The sequence below is a fragment of the Astyanax mexicanus genome, chromosome 1 (assembly GCF_023375975.1).
Source record: "Astyanax mexicanus isolate ESR-SI-001 chromosome 1, AstMex3_surface, whole genome shotgun sequence".
NCBI lineage: Eukaryota > Metazoa > Chordata > Actinopteri > Characiformes > Acestrorhamphidae > Astyanax > Astyanax mexicanus.
In genome coordinates, this window is record NC_064408.1 from 123,842,501 (window position 1) to 123,860,311 (window position 17,811).

General features: G+C 40.1%; 1 protein-coding gene across 2 annotated transcripts in view; it reads right to left on the reverse strand.

The window, feature by feature from the left end:
• Positions 1–17,811, reverse strand: part of LOC111190067 (NLR family CARD domain-containing protein 3-like) — a 62,889-nt gene that overhangs the window by 4,844 nt on the left and 40,234 nt on the right. Inside the window, exons 7-9 of one of the 2 annotated variants that reach the window (XM_049468157.1) lie at positions 5,550–7,341; positions 3,943–4,116; positions 3,411–3,584 (exon numbers count right to left, since the gene is read on the reverse strand). The exons of the other annotated variant lie outside the window; for it this stretch is intronic. Of the exons in view, the coding sequence (XP_049324114.1) occupies positions 3,411–3,584; positions 3,943–4,116; positions 5,550–7,341 (2,140 nt within the window). The remainder of the gene's footprint in view (positions 1–3,410; positions 3,585–3,942; positions 4,117–5,549; positions 7,342–17,811) is intronic. 2 annotated transcript variants of the gene reach the window in all.

The window sequence follows — 17,811 nt, forward strand, 5'->3', positions numbered from 1 at the left end:
TGTTTTTTTTATCTCTGTCTTTATCAGACTGTTGACACGTTAGGACCAAGAACGACAGTTTTTAAATAACGCTGACATGCCAACTCAGTCACATTAATTTTATCTCCTCAGAAATGAAGGGGCCCTATCTTAGTGTTAAACGCACACCATGCAGCTTGATTTAAGGTGTGCCAGTGTGTCTTTGCTATCACAACAAAGAAAAAAGTAAACATTGTGCAGCTGAAAATGCACCAAAGGCATACGGTACAGCTACCTGGACACATCCCATTGGTGTAGATGCATTCAAAAACACCATTGCTGTTTCAGCGCTGCAGGTGGAAGGCATGAAAATAGACTGTTGCTGTTAGTGTAAGATTAGGGCTGGTGTTATTTTTTTTATGTATATTATTTTATGTTTGTACCTGTGTGTAGACTATTTCCTGTGTGTAGAATATTTTCATTAGATTATATTTCCTTTAGCATTTTAAGCTTAGTTTAGTTAGTTATTTTCCTATTTCATATCTATTTTTCAGTTTTTATTAAATGCTGTTATTAGCTTATTAGCTTTTAGCTTGTTGCTGCCTTCTATCTTATTTAGCATACAGAAATACTCACTGGTATTTTCAATGAAGTTGATTTACTCATTTAATAGCTTTATCTGACTATTTTAAGTCAGACAGGCACTGTGTGATTTTTTTTAAATCGGTGCTGAGAGCTCATCCGCATGTTTGAATGGTTTGTCCTGTAGGAAAACGCACGCGATTTATCTGCTGACACTGTAGTCTGACTGGCAGGCTGAGAGACTGCAGGTCATGCAGCCCGTAGGCAGTAGAAGCAGCGCGAAGTGAGCACCCATTAATCCACCTGGAGCTTTAAACGTGCAGATGAGCTCGCGTTCAGGCAGACAATTTAAACTCTAGTATGCAGAACTATATTATTATTGTTATTAATTTTCCATTTTTTTAAATAGCAGGATACTTTGATTTTTATTTCTCTGCCCGGACCCGACCCGGCCCGAGTAAAGTAATGGAAAATCTTGGGTCGAGTCCAGGCTCCAGGAAATAGTCTGTGATGTAGTCATCAAATTTTTAATACTATTTTTATTTTATATAAAGCTATGGCCTGATAATCACCATATATCTAAGTAACAAAGTACTATTGTTAACGAAAACAAACGAAATAACGAAAACTCAAAGTGAAAGTTCTCCTTGACTGAAACTAATAAAAACAGTAATTAAAAGAAAAAACTAAAACGAACTGAAATTACAGATTGAATACCCTAATTTTCATGTTTGTTAATTTATTTATAAGCGCTGTTTCCACTACAGCAGTTTAACAGTGGGTGGTGTTATGCCGTTTCTGCTCGCAAAGGGGAGCCGGTGTTCTGCGGGGGTCAGAATTCGGCAGCGCGCTACAGCGCACAGTGCCTCACGGTCCGCTGCTTATATTTACAGCGCTCCAGCTAGCCGCGAAATACTGACAGAAAACCCTGAGGAAACTGCAGAATTCTGTATGGGATTAGAATATGAGCATGAAGGAGATTAAAAAAACTTGTTTTGTAGAGAACCAGGAGATGAGAAATATTTGAGAAGCAGCTGTAACTTTACCTGTGAGTAACTCATACACCAGAACACCCCACGCTGCAGGATAAACTGATAAATCTGATCATTTCGGTGGTTGGTTGGTTGTTGGGTTTTTATTGCCACTACAGCACAAATGTGGCTATTTGTGGCGATAATTTCGGAGAAAATTTGTGAAACCTGTAGAGTTTATTGAGTTTTTGCTGTGTGATCTCCTCAGTAAGTATCCCCACCCAATAACCAATCAGTGAGCTACAACTGCTTACCCCTCCCACTGCTCTTTCATTGTGGATGCGCAGAATGTCTTAAATATCCCGTTTTTCAAAGTACAGATTTGGCACATCACGTGGTTAATATACTGTCACTATTTTACAAAACGTCACCATATTTAAATACCGTGGTATACCGAAATACTGTGTGGGGCCTAAATTAGGAGATTGGAGATCGATATTAGAAGCTTCATATACTAAAGCAACACTTGGCCTTATATGAGCAGGTTCATTAAGTTCGCTCAGTCTCTGCCTGGGCCTGCGTCAGGCATGTCCCGGGGGAGACAGCTACAAAAGATAAACAGGCCATACTTTGGCCGGGTTCCCAGAAAACCTATAGGACGGTTGGGGAGCGTATCTCTAAATTCGTTGGACGGAAACCAGATGTCCACATAGACCTTAGCTCTCATGGGAAAGAATGTGCTTGTGAAGGTCAGTATTTAAAAAAAAAACATACCATGTTGATTTGGCTACGATTAGACCCAATTAAGGGAATGTTGGCATAATGCCATGGCCTTGACTGGAAAAAACCTCCCTAAAGATGATCATATTTGGGAACGATTATGTTCAACTGGAAAATGGTTATATAACAGTAAAAGGTGGAGCCTAAAGCCCCCACCTTCTGTTCACCCAAATACTGTATAAAAGTACGTGTATTCCTTTGTGTTATTAGAAGACTGAATCCTTCTGATTGATCCTGGCTGACTTCAAGACAATTAAAGAACATCTTAGAACTTCGAGGAACTCCGTCTTCTCCTTTCTCTAACTCAAGGCACTCGTCTGTTGATTTTATCTTCTTTCTTTTGAGTTTAAATATTTATAGTGATGCATGATTAGATGACCTTATAAGAGTCGATTTAAGCTAGCCTAAGGCTTCCCTTTAAGGGAGGCCAAGAGTCGTTGAATTACGAACGACAACTGTCATACCACCCAACCCTAATTTATCCTGATTCTGTCTTCATGACCAGGAACATCTAAACTGTTCAACCTCTTCTAGTGTATTACCTAAACATTGGTTCTTTTTACCACCGGAAAGATGAGCCAAAACAAAGTACTTGGCATTTAGTACAGATAGCTATGGCATAATACAAAAATGTGGCAGTGCAAACAAAAATAAAACAGAATGACAGAATTAAGGTTACATGTTGCTCCACTGTTGTACCTGGTGACTACAACTAGATTTATCACAAGTCCCAAAATCAGTGGCTCAAAAAGGGAGTATGCAGCGTATGCGAATGGAAAATCTCTTGACGTGAATCACAGAGCCAGTTCAAGGATAAAGTTCCACCTTTCAGGAGAAACAGCCAATCAGCTTGCTGGTTTTTCGAAGCTCAGTGGGCGCCGACAGTATGTTTGCATACACCTCAAAAAGTATGTAGTTGCACCCCTGCCTAAAATGCAATGTGTTTCACAACTTTAACACCTAACTTTCCCAACACTCTGCTTCCCCGTGAAGCAAAGCACACACACACAGCAAAGTGTCCTCCGTTAGAGCACAACAGTCAATATTGACGGAGAAAAAAATAAACATGTTCATTTGTCTCAAAATAAGTTGATGAAATAATTATCAATTCAGACCTACCTGAGTGTCTCCAGTTTGCAGTGTGGATCCTCTAGTCTGGCAGAAAGCAGCTTCACTCCTGACTTTCCTGGGTGGTTGTAGGTCAGATCCAGCTCTTTCAGTTGGGAGGGGTTTAAAATCAGAGCTGAAGCCAGAGAAGAACAACCTTTCTCTGTGATCATACAACCAGATAATCTGCAGACAGAGCAAAAAAACATGTGAGTGAGAGAAAATAGAAAGAAGGAAAGAGCAACAACGTGGCAGACTAAGGAAATAATGCACTTTAAGATTCAATAAACGCTTTCTTCACATTACCTTCAGCTAAAATAGTTTTTGCTTGTGCGTCACAATTTTGTGTGATATGTCTCAAATGTTCATTCAAGTTGGACATTCTTAAGATGACTACAGACCGATGAGAGTTCATATTTGTCCTTCACAAGACACTTTTTCTTGTGTGATTTGTTATAATATAATGTATATAATATAATATAAACACCTGAATTTCACAATTAGACCTGTATAATCTCAAAACAAAAATCACAGAAACACTGACCTGAGAATCTGCAGTTTACAATGTGAACTCTTTAGTCCAGAAGAGAGCAGCTCCACTCCTGAATCCTGCAGGTCATTGTTACTGAAGTCTATCTCTTTCAGGGAGGAGTTTTCCAGGTTTAAAATTGTTCCCAGATTTTCACACGTCTTTACTCCAAGATTGCATGAAGCTAGTCTAAAAACAAGAATAAACAACAGATTTTCATTATATTTATATATTATTAACTTTAGGTATCTGTTAGAGCAAACATACAGGAATGATGCTTTAGAGTAGAGCTTGGAAATATGCTTTGTGGTTTTGCATTGTTACTAACCCTAAATTACTAGCTCTTATCCCACCTTTTTCGGAAAGTGTTGGACTAAGATGTAGGAATGGATGTATATTTAAAAAGGAAATGAGTTTGAGCAGACAAATACTTCTCTCTTTATAAGACTGTTCACATGTTGAGATCATATTATTTATATCCTACAGGTAAATGTTTTTTCCATTTGTGTGATTTCATAAACCTTGACTCACTTATTCAGATTTTTAAGAGAACAAAAATAAAATGATTAAATGTGTTTATTGGTGTAAATCTGTAAATCAGCCTCCAGAAAAGTGAAATGCGAGCATGTTTACATTGCACACATTAAACTAGAACATTGCTTTCTTTAAGATACCAGGTTTTAACTGCTGTATAAAAGATATAGAGCGCTATTGTTCTTATTGGATTTGCTGTGCTTTTCCACAGATTTCCACATTCAAATCATAGTTTGAGTCAGTATGTGCTTATTGTTTGTTTAAAGGCTCTATTTTAGCATCAAATGCACACCATGCAGCTTGATTTTGGGCACGTCAGTGTGTCTTTGCTATCATAACAAAGGGAAAAGTACACAATGTACAATTATGCTTAATTGTATAGTCTGTTATCAGGCAAAAAGGACAGAGTCTTACTTATTTAACTCAAAAGATTAAGGTGGTTTTGATTCTTTTTAACTTAGAATCCTTAATGTGCTGAATAAATGTTAGCAGATGAATGCTTGTATTGCACAGCTCAAACCACTCCTTTATGTTCAGCTTAAACAATATCTATAGAAATAAACAGGAGATTAATTCTGGTAGAAGAGAAAAACTATTGAACTAATGCCTCACAGTAACAGCAACAGTGTGTACTGTACTAGGATGTACAGTAAGATATTAAATATTTAAATATGCAGATTTTGATCTTACAAATAAATGCTGATACATGTTCATCATGTTGTATTGTTCAACATTTCTCTAAAGCATATTGAGATGTGATTCTTTTAGTCAAATAACCCAGCACTATTTTAGTGTGTATCTGCAGAGGATGTGCATTCATTTTAACCAAAAACACAAAACACATAAGTTGCCTAAACAATTTTCTTAAGACTGTATCTGATCAGTCTAAGACAGAAATGATCTAATTTATTAATTATCAGATTAATGTGAAGGTTGAATTAGTATTACATAAACAGGATAATTAATGTGTATCATACTAATGTGTAACAATGTAAATAATGTGAATCTACTTGTGAATCAATAAAAAGTGCTAAAAAATCAGCAGTTCATAAAAAAACCTGTTTGAAGGCTTTAATGAAAATACTTACAGAGCTCTTCTGGATATTTTAACTACTGGCAGCAGCTTCAGAAGACACTCCTCTGATGGGTGATATTTACTGAGGTCAAACTCATCCAGCTCTTCTTCTGAGTTCACCAACACAAACACCAGAGCTGACCACTGAGCAGGAGAGAGGCTGTCCTGATGAAGACGACGGTCAGCACCTCCACTCAGGTATTTCTGAACTTCCTGCACTAGAGAGTGATCATTCAGTTCATTCAAACAGTGGAACAGATTAATAGATTTCTCTGGAGAGGAGTTCTCCTCAATCTTCTTCTTGATGTATTTGACTGTTTCCTTGTTGCTGTGAGAGATCCTCTCTGATGGGGTCAGTAAGTCTCGTAATAGAGTCTGATTAGACTCCAGTGAGAGACCCAGAAGGAAACGAAGGAACAGGTCCAGGTGTCCACTCTCACTCTGTAAAGTTCGGTCTACCGCACTGCTGAGGAAGCTAGTTATCGTTGACCTGATGAAAAGCTTGAAAGCTTTACTGGTTTGTTGTTCAGTGGATTGTTCTTTTGGAATTTGTCTGTTGAGAAATGCATATAAAGCAGCAAGGAACTCCTGAACGCTCAGATGTACAAAGCTGAAGACCTTCCCCAGGTGCAGCTCATGTTCCTCCCTGAAGATCTGGGTACACACTCCTGAGTACACTGATACGTCTCTAATATCGATGCCACTCTCTCTTAGATCTTCCTCATAGAAGATCAGGTTTCCTTTCTCCAGCTGCTGGAACGCCAGTTTCCCCAGAGCCAGAATACTTTCTCTAGTCTGCTGAGGATCAGGGTCACTTTTTCCACTATACTTCTGGCTCTTGTGTTTGATCTGAAATATCAGGAAGTGTGTGAACATCTTTGTCAGGGTTTTGGGGATTTCTCCACTCTCAGCTTCACTCAGCATTCTCTCTAGAACAGTGGCTGTAATCCAGCAGAAGACTGGTATGTGGCACATGATGTAGAGGCTTCTTGAAGACCTGATGTGTGTGAAGACTTTGTTGGCCAGGTCCTGATTGCTGATCTTCTTACTGAAGTACTCCTGTTTCTGAGGGTCACTGAAACCCCGCACTTCTGTTACCTGATCAACACACTCAGGAGGAATCTGACTGACCGCTGCTGGTCGAGAGGTGATCCAGAGAAGAGCAGAGGGAAGCAGATTCCCCTTGATTAGATTCGTCAACAGAACATCCACTGAGGTTTGCTCTTCTATATCCACCAATTTCTCATTGTTCTGGAAATCCAGAGGCAGTCGACACTCATCCAGACCATCAAAGATGAAGATGATCTTGTAGCTCTTATAATGTCTTGGTTTTAAATATTGTGTTTCTGTGAAGAAGCTCTGAAGAAGATTCACTAGACTGAGCTTCTTCTCCTTCATCAGATTCAGCTCTCTAAAAGGAAGTGGAAATATGAAGAGAACATCCTGATTTACTTCTCCTTCAGCCCAGTCCAGAATGAACTTCTGCACTGAGACTGTTTTTCCAATTCCAGCAACTCCTTTAGTCAGTACAGTTCTGATTGGCTGGTTCTGTTCTGGTAAGGGTTTAAAGATGTTGTTACATTTGATTGCTCTTTCCTGAGTTTGCCTTTTCCTCAATGCAGCTTCAATCTGTTTCACCTCATGTTCCTGATTGACATCTCCACCCCCTCCCTCTGTTATGTAGAGCTCTGTGTAGATCTCATTCAGAAGTGCTGAGTTTCCATAGCCTGAGATTCCTTCATTAATTATCTGATATTTATCCCTCAGTTTGGATTTGAGCTTTCGTTGACATGCTGGGGCTAATTCTGATAACAGAAGAAGACAATAAGAAAAATTTAATCAGCTGTGATCATGCATTAGACCCCAGTGTAGAACAACACCATGACATAATACTTAAAGTAAAGTAAAGTTAAAATAAAGACTGTAGTATGGTTTATTTATAGCAGCTGTAGTTGATTTAGATATATTGACTATGCCCATACAAAATCAGTAAGTGTTAAGTTTAAGGACTACAGTTGACGCTGTGATACATTATTATACAATTACAGAATCCAATTAAGTGTTAGCTGTAGCTGTAGCATAGTGACAATAAAAACACAACAAGCAAGAATAATAATGTTAAGAGAGAAAACTTTATTAAATTCAAAGAAAAAAAACTATTCTTAATGGGAGCTAACGCTGCCTCCAGCCGGTCTGACCAGAGTTCCCCTTCCCCGGCCCGCGTTCATCCCTGTGGACAAAATAATCAGAATTAGTAACAGCGGTTTATGGAGAACACACTCATAATTCCACTATTTACACATGAAATCACTGAGTTACAGGTTATTCTACAGTTATTCCCTCTAACAATTAAACTATTTACACAATAAATCACTCAGTTATACATAATAGTGACTTAAAACAGTTAAAGGTTTTATACTGGACGGCCAGGTTAACTTTGTTTCCTAGCGGGGGTTTCCTCAGCGCTCCAGCCGCGTTTGGTACACTGTAACTCGGCTAGATACGTGTTAGCTTACCCGGTAAATTAGCGCGATAAGCTAACGGTAGCTTCAGCCGGTCAGGTCTTACATTAAATAAAGTACAGGCGAAAACAACACTGGAAAACAACTTAAAACAGTCTAAAATGTTTTAAACTAGTTTGATAAAAACACGCAGCAGTGAGTGGAAATACATGAGAAAATTACTTACATTTGTACAGAAACTCCCCGCAGTGCCGGCTCCGTCCACCATGTTTTTTAATCTGAGAGCTGGAACTCTGAGCTGGTAAAATGCATCATGGGATTCTTCTTCTTCTTCTTTCGGGTTTAATGGCGGTTGGCAGACCAATAAAAAGTGCATTACTGCCATCTACTGAACATGAGGGCGAATGTGATTTCGGGAAGTGACAAAACTAATCTATATAACCCCTATAAAATAAATAGAGAGAGAGAAAGAGGGAGGAAAAAGGAGGGGAAGAAGGGGAAGAAAAAAAAAAAAAATATATATATATATACCTTATATTGTGTTAGAAAGCTGTTTACACCTGTGGTGTTCTCGGGTCAATTTTGACCCGTGATTTTAAAATGCTTGAAAATGCTTAAAATCACCAGTTTTCTTCCAATATTGTTTTTCAACTTATTGTTGGCTTAGTATACATTCATATAAATGGAACCATTGTGGGAAATTTCTTTAGTTGGCTCCACAGACACAGTGTTTTAAAAAGTACCACTCGTTTTTGAATGCAAAAACTATTTAAATTCACAAAAAATATTTGTCATACTTATAGACTGAGTAGTTAGAAACTGTAAATGTGTTATAGACCTATATTAGAGTACACCTACTAAAGAAAAAAAATGTTTTATTATTTAAAATTATTAACAATAGTGACATCTTTGGTGTTTCAGGTCAAAACTGACCCGCTTAGATAAATAGTAGGATAAAGACAACAAGTGTTCAAATTTCTTTCCATAAAACCAACTTTTATTTAACCATACCAATTAACCAAGCAATTTAACTTTAACAAATGAACAATGACCAACAACAGTGTGTGTGTGTGTGTGTGCGCCTGCATTAACCATAAACTGAACATAGAAAAATAATATGATATTAGTGCAGGTGAGTCACTCTCAATGAATTTCTAGCATGTGTGGCAAGTGGTGTTGTACTTCCTGTCCTTGTGGCGGGGCAGGACTGGCACCTCCTCCTCTTGCTGCTCCTGGAATCTCCTCCCTGGTTGGTATCACAGGATGATGATGTGAGTGTTGGCTGAAGCCCTTTCACCAAACGAACAGACGCTTCGGTTCGGGGCAGCCTCTTTCGATGTAGGCAGAAACCAGAGACTTGCCCAACTTCTCCAGAAAAAAGCCTCCTCTTGAAAGGTTTTTCTCCATTCCATCCTGGATCTATTTCAGTCCACACTACATATGCGTTGTATGCCGAAACGTCCAGCATGTTGTAGAACACAACCATTGGCCACCTTTTTGTCCCGCGCTTGCATGTGTATGTGCCGGTGACCTTGTCCAGGTTGTCAACACCGCCTTTGTTCTTGTTGTAATCCAGGATCAGGCTTCTTGTCCTCCCTACTGCTCACACCAGCATCCCTGTGGAGAGTTGACATCAGAATGACATTTTTGTTTTTTTTGGGACAGTAGGAGACAACTGTGGTTCTTTCTGAGAATGCAAACTTGGATGAGAGAGGAGCCCTGTCTCTAAGGGAAGCTCAGGTTTGTTCTTCCTGACTGTTCCTGATCGTCAGCTTCCTCTTTAGAAGCTCTTGCGCAAGGTCATAGGAGGTAAAAAAATTATCACAAGTTATGTTGTGCCCCCGAAGACCTTTGGACCCGCTTGCCCTGGTTCTTCTCTGGCACTCCGGTGGCAGATTTTCCGGTATATATTTGCATATTCCATGCATAGGCAGTTTTTGCATCACATGCTGCCCATATTTTGATCCCATATTTTCCAGGCTTGCTTGGCATGTACTGCCTGAAGGGACAGCGGCCTCTGAAAGGGACTAGCCGTTCATCCACTGTCACCTCTGGCCCAGGATTGTACACAAAGGGTAAATTTTCCACCCATTTGTCCCAAACCTCCCTGATGGGAGCAAGCTTGTCATTCTCCCTGTTGTCAAAACGTAGCACTCTTGATAACACATGAAAGGCTTGAAGGGACATTGTGGCACGAAAAATAGGGCGTCCTGACTCACTATCCCATAAGCTGGCCATAGCTTCTTTACAGGATCTGTACACCCCCGCAAGAGCAACAGTCCCATGTGCACATCTAGCTGTGTTTTGTCCATCTCCGTCCAGCTATCACCAAACACTCTTCTCCCTTCCATGTTGGTCATCTCAAGTAGGATACTCTGAATAGGTCGTGGAAAGAACAGTTCAAACGTTGACTTGATGTCTTGGGCGTGTGACACAGCGTATCTAGTAGGCCCTGGAGTCATTCTGAGGATGTTTTCCATCGGTGCCCTGGCTTGGGTTTGAGGAGGGCTTAATAACCATGAAATGTCACCTTTTTTTGACTTGAAGACCTCTCCTTGAGCATCTGTGACATCTGGGTCCTCCTCATCAGATGTTTGGTCTTGTTCAGGGTCATACTGAACATCATCCTCCTCCTCAGACACATCCTCCTCAGCTTCACTTTCCTCTCTCTCCTCAAGATCACCATCATTACCAAAGATATGATCTAGCACCTCATGAACAGAATACCTTTTGCTCATGTTGACTGATACTGCTACAGAATTCAACTAATAATATCCCACCCAAACCCTCTTTATATGTGCCAATGTTTGTTTATAAACAATGTATCAATATGCTGTGAGAAAGTTTTAGTTCACGTAGGGGGTGGTGTTTGTGTGTGTGTGTATGAGGGCCAATGTTTACAAACAATGTATCAATATGCTGTGAGAAAGTCTTAGTTCACGTGGGGGGTGGTGTGTGTGTGTGTGCCTGTATGCATTTTCTCTATTTTTTCTCTGTGTCTGTGCATGTGAAAGAAGCCTGTGTGTGTGTGTGGGCCATAATTTGGCATATTGGGCCACAATTGATCCTCAGAGCAACCCATAGCTTTAAGGTGATGCATAAAACAGCCAGTATTCTCTGCCGGGTCATTTTTGACCCGTAACACCACAGATGTAACTTTTTTTTTGAGACCTTTAGAATTTACTAAAATGGTAAAAATGTATATTTCTGCATTCAATCAGGTGTGTCTGAGGATTATATGAAGCCTCATTCCAGAACAAAAAAGCAAATGGTAATTTTTACACATTTAAACTTGAAAACGGGTCAATTTTGACCCGAACACAATAGAAGGGATATATAGAGAGAGGTGCAGAGAAGAATTTAGCAAAGTGTGACCCACCGTGAGCCTAGTCAGGACAGTCTCCTGCCTCCGACCATACCCCCCACTGCCACCCAAACCAACCCTTGGCTGTATACCAAATAAATGCCTTCCCTTGTCCTCCTGCTCCCATTACATCTGCCATAAGTTTCTTACATATAGTTTAATGACCACCCGTGCCTCTGCTTTACTAAGAGGGATGTCATAGTCACACCTAGTTCGTTTCAGGCATTGCCGGGCAGCAACATCCACTGTCTCATTGCCATCAACACCCACATGTGCAGGAACCCATAAAAAATGGACAGAAATCATCTGCATATGCAAACAAAATAAGGCTTGATGTACTTCGAGCACAAGATCTAGCCTACACTGGGACCAGACAGACTATATTCTCTGCAGGGCTGATAAAGAATCTGAGCAGATCACTATTCTCAAGGGGCAGACTTCTTCAGCCCACTACAATGCCAGCAAAATGGCAACCAATTCCGAGGTGAACACAGATAAGTTATTAGACAGTCTTCTAGCAACAAAGACCTGAAACTCTGGAATAAATACAGCTGCTGCTGTAATTACCCCAGAAGGGTTCTTTGATCCATCAGTATACATTTGTAAATAACTGTAATACCTCATCGTCAGATGTTTATGTACTACCATAGATGCACAAGGACTCTCTGGGACACCAAACTTTTTATCTAGTAGTGTCAGGTCTACACTAGGCACCGGAAATAGCCACTGTGGAATCACAGGTCTAGGTACAGAAATACCAAAACCACTGGCTCGTAATCCCATGTCTTCTGCCTCATGAGAACTGATACACCCAAAACTTCTGGCTGGACCATGCAGCTGGTCATTGCAATCATGCAAAACAGCTTTGGTTGGGTGACTCTCAACGTGTCCCTGCAGGCTAAACCAGTATACAGCAGTCACTGCCATTTGCCTAAAACTTAGAGGCATTTCTCCAGTCTCAACTTGAAGAGAAGCCACCGGGGAGGATATAATCGCACCACAACATAGTCTTAGTGCCTGAGCCTGTAGTACATCAAGCACTTTCAGGTGAGTCACAGCAGCTGATCTATAAGCCTTACAGCCATAGTCAAACACAGAACGTATAAGTGCGACATATATGTTCAAGAGCGAGGAACGGTCAGCTCCCCAGTCACTACCCGCCAGACACTTAAGTACATTCAGCCCTTTCTTACATTTATCAGACATTTTTATGATATGCTGCTTCCAGGTCAGCTTCAAATCCATCCACATACCTAGAAATCTTATCACTTTAACCTATTCAAGCACCTGATTATACATTTTAAGCCCTAAGATACTTGTACGACGTTTCTGTGAGAAGTGACCTGGGTCTTTGAGACTGAGAATTTGAACCCCCATGTGTTTGCCCAGAGTTCCACTGTAGTAATAGCCTCCTGCATTTTCCAAGTAGCATAGACCAGATTCTTATTTCTCTTCCATAAAGCCCCATCATCTGCAAATAGAGACTTCCCTATGTCAGAAAAAAATGTCATTTATCATTATATTAAACAGAATAGGGCTGCAAACACTGCCTTGTGGAGTCCCATTTTCTATATCATAGATGGTAGAAAAGGTCGTTCCCACCCTAACCTGAATGGACCGATTCATTAAAAAGTCCAACACCCAATTGTACATTCTCCCATTAATGCCTAGCCTGGATAATTTAATAAGCAGTCCTTCCTTCCACAGCATATCGTATGCCTTTTCAATGTCAAAAAACACAGCAACAATCACTTCTTTATGTAAAAACGGTCTCCGAATGTCAGACTCCAAACACAAAAGTCTATAGTCATTCTACCTTTACGAAAGCCACTTTGATAGGAAGAAAAACTATTGCTCTGCTCAAGAAAAAAGGACATTCTATCCGTCAACATGCGTTCCATTATTTTGCCTATATGAGACGTCAATGAAATGGATCTGTAACCAACTACATCTGATGGGTCCTTTCCAGGTTTCCCTACCGGTACAACTACAGCTAGTTTCCAAGCCGATGGGAGCTGACCCATTGTCCAAACTTTATTATTGAATTTTTAAATCACCCCAAGAGAATCATCAGATAAATGTTTAAACATATCATAGCATATATTGTCTTTTCCAGGGGATGTGCTGCCTGACCTCCAGATGGCTTGTTTCAGTTCAATCAGCTGGAGCTCACAGTCTAAAGCAGTATCACAAACAGCTTTTTTAAGCAGTACGTTAGGATAACTAGCAAGAACTGCCGCTCTGCAGGCCAACATATCCTCACTTAAATTTGCAGAACTATGCAATTCAACAAAAGCCTGAGCCAGAACCTTGGCTTTATCCTCATCAGATACAACCTCCTGGTCTCCCTGATGTAATACAGGAATAGTTCTAGTTGTTCTAATACCCCTCATTTTCCTTATCATATTCCAAACGGTATTCACTGGGATATCTGCCCCAATACAGCCACAGAATGTCCTCCAGTAATTTTAGCCGTCCTTTTTAGCCGATTTAACAGTCCTCCTAACAACAGCTTGTGCTTGTTTATACTTTATTAGGTCAGAAGATAAAAGAGACTTCCGCACCACACGGAGGGCTTTGTTTCGCTGTCTGATCACCTCCGAGCACATTGCTGTCCACTAAGAACTACAACCTTCTTGCCAATATGCTTTTTAAAAGGAATAGTGTCCTCAGCAGACCTATATAAAATCTGACACAGGTCCTCATTATAAGCATCTATGTTCCCAGACATCAACCAGACCTCCAACCTCCTATCGCACAACTCAGAGTACCTCTTCCAGTCGGCTTTTTCAAATTCCAGCTCTTCAAACAGTCTCTTCTGCTTTCAATGACACCTGTTCCCATACCTGTCAAGTTTTGGACTTAAAAATAAGGGATTTTTTCCGCCGCCCCAACAGCCCAAACGAGGAAAAAATAATTATTAAATTATTTAATAGATTTAAAATTGAAATTGAACACATTTACAAAAAGGACATGGATCAGATATATTCCATAAGTAAATAATAGTCCTAAGGGGCCTACACAATTAATAATCTTTCATTAATACTTCTTTCTATCGTTCAGTCCACTCCTGATCAGTTCAGTTAATTTCAGCCCTCTCCACATTTTCTCTCTCTCTCCAGCTCAACCATCTCTTCTACCCCTTCTAAATAATACATTACATTACATTATAATACATTACCACAATACTTGAGATTTAAACAAATTCTAACAAACCCTAAAACTAGCCCTGAACTAATAGAGTTTGGAAATGATAGTTATTGGCTGATCAGGCACATCAGGGCAGGGCATTATATATATATATATATGTAGATTTTTCTCAAACCCTGAATATCTATCTAGCTAATTCTAAAGTTAAGCTAACTGAGTCACAAGCTGTATTTTATTAAACACACAGTGGGTTTAATTTATGTTTTGATTCAGAGAAGAGTCTTTTTAACCAGCTATCAGAAACAATCTCATCACAGTTTACATGGTTAATTACCTTTCTTTTAGAAAAATCTCGGTATATCCAGATTAGTTTTAACGACAGCTGCTCCGACTAGCTGCCTGAACTCACAGCGAGGGGAGGGGCGGGGCTTCCCGCACACTAAACAGCTCTCCGCAAAACCAGCTAGCTGATTGGCTGTTTCTCCTGAAAGGCGGGACTTTCTCCTTGAACCGGCACCACGATTGGTTAAGAGACACACAGCGGTCAGTGCATTGTCGCCTGTGGCCTATATATTTTTTTATTTAGTATAATACGGGAAATTTACGGGAAAATACTAATACGGGAGGACGGCGGGAAAGAGGAGTAAAATACGGTAGTTTCCCGGCCAAAACGGGAGACTTGTCAGATATGCCTGTTCCCAGTTCACAAATAATCGGATAGTGGTCACTCCCCAAAGTGGTATAGTGCAAGACACTACTGGGCAGTACAGTTAACCACGTCAGCCATTAACATGACAAATTTCACCTTGTCAACCATCAGAGTATTCTGAGAAACAGGACAATGTGTGTGCTGCCTCAACTCAAAACCAATATTCTGTGCGGACCAATCATCCCTACCCTCCTGAGAAGCAGGCACAGCGACCTCCTTTAGTGCTTCAGCATAAGTTATACCTCGAGTAACAAGAACCCGTTGTACTTCCACAACTCGCTTCCTAACCATACATCCCCCATATGCAGCCTTATGATCTTGCCTGCTAGAGACTTTAATTTTAGCGCTTTGTCTCTTTGACGCTCGTCCTTACAAGTAATTAAGATCTTACCTCCTCTCAACACCTTAACATTGGCCACATCCCCTAGAGCCAATTTCAATTCAGATGACAGCCTTATCGGATTGAGTATGCCATCAGAGTTAGACTGGAACTGAACAAGAACAAGGTACTATTCCTTCTTGTAGTCCACTACCAGGAGAGCCCCTATCCTCCGACAAACGCCTACTTTTCTTAGGTCGCACCAGATGCCACTCTCCCCCACCCGCCCTATTCCCGCTTCTACAACCAAATGAATCTGGCTCACTAACAGAGCCATTGTCACTTCCGTCCATCCTCACCCGCTCCTCAGACCTTATCATGGGATTCCCTTCGCCGTGAAGGCTACATCTCACGCTGCCTTCAGAATCGGGGTAAAATAAGGCAGCTGCCCAGGTAGGCAGCACATGCTACCTTCCGAATAGGACAGTCCTTTTCTCGGGAGCGTGCCTATGCTGCCTGTAAATGCTGCTTAGTTGGGCAGCTCCCTTCAGACTGGACCGCAGCTATTGTTTTTTCCTTTTGGGACTTCACTGAGAAATAAATTAGCACTTTAAGTTGGTACCCATGGTTATGACCCAAAACTCTTACTGCTCTGTAGTGTGTTAGCGAGGTCTGTCTGCTTCATGTTCCTCAGGATGTGCAGTGTGATCATCAGCACCCCCTCTCTCTGATCATCCTCCTCCTCTCTCTCAGAGCATGCTGGGTAATCTGGACTCAGGAGCTTCTTGAATGTGTTCAGCTCTTTCTTCAATATAGAGATAAACTTCTGCTGCAGCTCCTGATTAATAACAAACATCAGAGAATCACTAAAGCTGTTACTGTACAGAGAGAGAGATATGATGATACTAATCTGAGAAGGATAAAAGTTATGGATGCTTTGGTGTGTAAAAGGATTTTAACATTATTTTACTGAGCAGGATCATATAGCATAAATGTTAACAGTATTACAGTTATAATACTACAGAAACTAAAGGTGCATAAATTACAATTACGATCAAAATTTTAAAAGTGAAATTAAAATGAAATGTAAAAGAAACCAGGGAGATCCCCGTCAAATATATGGTTTAGGACTAACCTCGAATATATGGTCCAGTTTTTCCCTGTATTTGTTTTTTTTCTTCTTACTGAGGATGAACAGAAAATCCACACTGTAATCCACCATAATAAATTATCTGATCTAAAAAGTTTTTGTTTCAGTAAAATATGCTGCAATTACTAATAAAAATATAGCCGCAAGCGGCAATCATCGGGTTCAAGCACCAACTTGCACAATGGTGCCTACTGGAGCATTGAATGGTGATGTGTAAGAAGGTCTAATATGATTGGAGATGCCCTGTCACATTTAGAAATTATCAAGTTTTTCACCTGTTATTAATGTTGAGCAGAGGCCTTTCAACCTGATCAGTGCTTAAATTCACATGTAAATCTAGTGAACTTTGTAGGATATTCATTAAGTGAGTTAGAACTAGTCAAAAGGTGTCTACATGTTATTGGTATTGATCAGGTGGCTTCAACCAGAATGTTCACAAAGTGGTATTCAGATTGACCTTTGAACCTTTGCAGAACAAGCTGAAATGTTTGACCAAACAAGTTTAAATTAACACAAAGGAGTGAATGTTCTGATGTGACATGTAATTACGAAGTTATTATAAATCTAGTTCTGAATTAAATGGCGCTTCATCAAGCACCAACTAGCACAATGGTGCCTACTAGAGCATAGGATGGTGATGTGTAAGAAGGTCTAACACAATTGGAGACATTCTGTCACATTTAAAATGATCAAAAGTCTTTCACCTGTTATTAATGTTGAGAAGAGGCACAAAGGAGTGAATGTTCTGATATGACATGTAATGTCAAGTTATTCTTAATCTAGTTCTGTATTAAATGGCGCTTCATCAGAGTGATATTGTACAGAGGTCTTTAACATTGTGAGATTACAGCAAATACTGCAGAGTTACAGCAATTTAGGTTAGAAATTCCAAGGACGCACAGATTGCTTGATGCCTGGAGAGTATTGTATGTGAAATTTTCACAAATGTTTTTAATGAACATTTACCTAGAGACTCTACAGTGTGCAGCAAGACTGAAATGGAGGTGATAGGCCAAATATCCAGAGAGTAGTTTCAATATAGCTATTTTCAAACAATTAGCAATTATGAATGAACAAAGCACTTTTTAAACATAGTTGTATTGAGAAATTTGTCAGAGCCA